Genomic DNA, 4496 nt, shown 5'->3' with positions numbered 1-4496 from the left:
CTGTGATAAATAATGCATGCATGAAATATCGATCCCACCTGGCGCTACTGCTCGAGATATTTCTTGACGAATACATAAAAAAAATAATTTAAAACTGGATCACTATCATGAAAGTTGTTTAGAAACCTTAACCCGTCTCCTGACGTAAGCCCAAAATTTACGAGGGGCGTACGAGTTTGGGGCTCGTCTTGATATAGGCGATCTTTGTGTAGGATGCACCCCGACTCACTGACGCAAGGCGACGCAAAGCACTTTGCAGTCACCTTTGACCCGCCCCCGCTGTTGACATGATGACGGACGAACCGGGAGCCTTCCCCTCGTTAACGGAGAGAGGTTTACCTGTGGAGTGAAACGCGCAGACGACCAGCGAGACTTGGTCAAATTCACCCTCGTCAAGTGACGACAACACGTCGCGCTGATGTCAGTTGTGTCTTCACCCACCGCCGCCGCGGTGAAAAAGAAGCACGTTCGCTTCGCTAGCATGGACGACGAGCAGGAAGAGGACACCTTGTTTGACAAAAGGAAGGACGCGGAACGAGGCGGGCTGAAGAGTGCACTCAAAGCGACCAAGAGGAGAACGAAATCGGGATGCGGCGACGAGGTGAAGGTGGTCGGAGGGGGCGGATACACGTCGTGCGGCCGCTGGATGGTCACCCTCACTCTCTGCGCATCCTTTCTCGGCCTGGTAAGAAGACATAGTCGTTGAAGACATGTCACAAATAAAATCGAATGAGATCATTTTTCTGTACATCAAAGTGTGTAGCAGGGGCGTAGAGGGCTAGGCATCCTGGGGGGGCATCACTACTGAAGGGGGTCCATATGATGTCAATCACCTTGGAGAAAGAGGATTAATATTGTCACCTAAATGTCTCTTACTTCTTCTCCATGACAAAAAACAAAATACTATAAAAACACCAATATTTAGGATTATCATTGTCACTTAAATGTTTCCTGCTTCCCCATAATGACATTGCATTTTGAGCTATAATAATTAGGTGCCTCTAATTGCTAACTACTGCAACAATCTGAATTAAAATGATGTATTTCATGCTGTTTCTCTATAATGAGACATGTCAGCAAATATCTAGCAAAAAAAAAAAAAAAAAGGTGATTTGTGCTACATGTGAACCTGGACTATATAATTTATGGACGGGCTAATACGACAAGAGAAACACAGCTTTGTATTCCATTAATGTATTTAGGGACAAGAAATGATCTTTCGAGAGTTTCCAAAATAGTCCAACACATGCTACAGGTCGCACATGAAAGGCAAGTGTGCTAACTCGATCCGTTGAGCCGCCAGTTGAACCAGTTTTTCCAATTTTGGCGGCCTTGTGCTAGGAGCTCTGCAAGCTTCATAGAAAGGCTTACTGGTAAAACTTGATCATATTGTTTGTAAAAGTAAAATAGTAGTCAAACACAGAAGAAGTGACGTAAGAAGGAATATAAGATAACTGAGTGAAAACAATTGCAAGGAAATAATCTCACTGAATCCCACATCAAATCAAGATCTTTGTGTTTCAGGGAATGGGGATCTCGGTCATCGGACCTACGTTTGAGGACTTGGCTTTCAACGTGAAGAAGAACATCAGCAATATCTCCTACATCTTTGTCGGCAGATCTGCAGGCTACATCGGTGGCTCACTTTTGGGAGGCGTCCTTTTTGACTGCATGAACCCCAATCTGCTGCTTGGTAAGCCCCGCCCACATGTTGTCTGATCAGTCAGTTTTCCTAAACCAAAATTTGTTCTTCTGGATAACTTTGCCCTCCAGGTTTTTCTATGCTGATCACTTCGTGTGGAATGTGCGCGATCCCTTTCTGCAAACACGCTCTGCTTCTCACTGGCTTCATGTCCAGCGTTGGCATCTCCATGGGGATTCTGGATACAGGTAACAGGCAACAGCTAGAGATTCAAATTCACATCATCACATTTTGGCTGCCATTTTGAAAAACAAAAAGCACAAAAAAAGGAAAGACTTTGTTTTTTCCTGTCTTGCAGGTGGCAATGTTCTCATACTGAACACGTGGGGCGAGCAGGCTGGACCTCACTTGCAGGCGCTCCACTTCAGTTTTGCGGTCGGCGCCTTTGTGTCGCCCATCATAGCCAAGCTACTCTTCGGGCACAACGGCAACAGCAGCCACCTCACGGAAACCATCTTGAGCAACGCCACGTCCCCCATCGCAGCGTGGCCCATCGCCAACGACGATCACGCTATCCTCCAGTTCATCCAGAGAGGAGGCGGGGACCTCAAATCCATGTGGGCTTACATCGTAATCGGCCTGTTCATCCTCTTCTCCTCCTTCCCTTTCTTCTTCCTCTCCGTCCGCAGCGACACGTCACGTGACAAAGGTCGAACGTCCTCCGGAAAGCCCCTTGTGGCCAGACATCACACGGCGCTGGTCGTCCTGCTCTTCTTCTTTTTCTTTGCCTACGTTGGTGCCGAAGTAGCTTACGGCTCCTTCATCTTCACTTTCGCTAAGGATTACGCTCAAATGAGTCAGTCCCAAGCGGCCGGGCTGAATTCTTTATTCTGGGGGACATTTGCTGCCTGCCGGGGGCTGGCCATCTTCTTCGCTTCTTGCATGTACCCAGGCACCATGATACTCTTCAGCCTGGTTGGCTCGACGCTGTCCTCCCTTTTCCTCTGCCTGTTTAGCAAGGACAAAGCCATGCTGTGGATTTGCACGGGTTTATACGGAGCTTCTATGTCCTCGACATTCCCCAGTGGAATTTCTTGGTTGGAGCAGTACACCACCGTAACGGGCCGCTCAGCGGCGGGATTCGTGGTGGGCGCCGCCCTGGGCGAGATGGTGTTACCCGCCGTCGTCGGCTTCCTGCTCGGGAAGATTCACGGACACCCCTTGCTGATGTATCTGTCGCTCATCACGGCTACCTTCACCGCCATTCTTTTCCCGGTTATGTACAAGCTGGCCACCGTATCCGCCGGTCCCATCAGGAAACGTCACAGGAGGGGCCGAGCGGACGCCGACGACAGCGAGTACCGACAGGCGCTGCTGGATTCAGGAGCGATTGACGAAGAGGAGGAGGAGAACGAGGCCGATCAGTGGAACGATGCCGACTTTGAAGTCATTGAAATGGACGACACGGCAAGTCTCAGCGGTTCACCCGATAAGGAGGGGTCTCCCTCAAATACTAACGGTGACGGTGGTGTGCCGACCGAACCTGCAAAAGATTCCCCATCTGTTGACACCATCTCCCTCGTGGGAGACTCACCCAAACGCAAACTGATGCTCTTCCAGAACAGAGTCAAGAGAGACTGAAAACGGCTCCTTTCCAGATTCCTCAAAACCTTGATTTGTCCGTAGCCTGTGTAACCTGATGACTGAGATGTTTACTTGCACAAGAAGTTAATTCACTGTCTGGCCAGAAATGTATATATTGTGTGCCTTTACCTCATTCACTGGCAGCCCAGTTCAAATTGATCTTGTACTTTTGTAGCCGTCAGTGGCAGCGAATGAGTTAATTATGTCTCCATTTATAAAAATACAAATGATGTGCAGATGTCACAACTGGGTGGAAGTTCTTATGTTTAGAAGTTAAAGCGAGGATAGTTTCTATCCATCAATTCTATCAATGAAGGGTCCAACAATCTTTTCACACCGCACATATCAATGATGGTCACATTGGGCTGAAGCAGCAACATTCTCCAATTAAAAATTTTACAGCAATAAACCAACCAGTGGGAAGAGCCTCCCTGTTACTTCCTGTCATTCTTACGCTGTGCTGGGACTGATAAGGCCCACTGCTGTGATAGTTTACAACAAACTCATTTTTTTAGTGGGCCGCATTGTAGTCATAGCTTCAATGACTCAACCCAAATAAATGTATGAGCACCTCACATTATATACAGTCAAAGCTACAAAATAAACTGACAAATAGCTCGTTTTCAAATCAGACGAGTTGCTAGAAACCCTAGCTTCCAGGGGTGTCGACCTCCAGCCCTCGAGGGCCGCGTTCCAATATGTTTTCCAAGTTACCCTCGTTAAACACACCTGCGTGAAAAGTTGAGTTCATTTTCATGCTCTGGAGGAGCCTAACTTTTCACGCAGGTGCACTTAACGAGGGCATCTTGGAAAACATGTTGGAACGCGGCCCCCGAGGATGGAGTGCAACAGGGAGTACATCTTAAAAAGGTGTTTTGCCCTGCAAAATTGATTAGAATAAATCTAATGTGATCAATTAACTTCTATTGAAATAAACCCAATAAGACTTCTACAGAATTTGGACAATAAATGATCAAAATATGACTTTTTTGGCCAGGCAGTGGTTTGGAAGCTTCATTGGCTGATGGAAAATCAGTGCCTTGCACAAGGACAGATTGATGTTCGTAAAATCCGAGGTCACCAAGTAAGATTGCATCCGACTTGTTCCAAACTGTGCTGATAGCTGTAAAAATGTGATTGTTTTCTCCATATTTGATGAAATGTTTTTGTCTTGTGTGTGTGCTGTGAATCCAATTAAGTGTATCATCAC

The 4496-nt window shown here is 47.0% G+C and overlaps 1 protein-coding gene across 1 annotated transcript; it reads left to right on the top strand.

Annotated features, from left to right (window-relative positions):
- Positions 1-221: 221 nt before the first annotated feature.
- On the top strand, positions 222-3714 carry mfsd4b (major facilitator superfamily domain containing 4B). The gene is made up of 4 exons (XM_049756090.2): positions 222-685; positions 1525-1693; positions 1774-1890; positions 2001-3714. Exons 1-4 carry the CDS (start codon positions 419-421, stop codon positions 3281-3283), a joined length of 1836 nt encoding a protein of 611 aa, XP_049612047.1. The 5' UTR covers positions 222-418; the 3' UTR covers positions 3284-3714.
- The last annotated feature ends 782 nt before the right edge of the window (positions 3715-4496 follow it).

Source organism: Syngnathus scovelli, chromosome 20, assembly GCF_024217435.2.
Source record: "Syngnathus scovelli strain Florida chromosome 20, RoL_Ssco_1.2, whole genome shotgun sequence".
Lineage (NCBI taxonomy): Eukaryota > Metazoa > Chordata > Actinopteri > Syngnathiformes > Syngnathidae > Syngnathus > Syngnathus scovelli.
The sequence above is the reverse complement of the archived record's forward strand: the minus strand, read 5'-3'. Positions and strand labels throughout refer to the sequence as shown.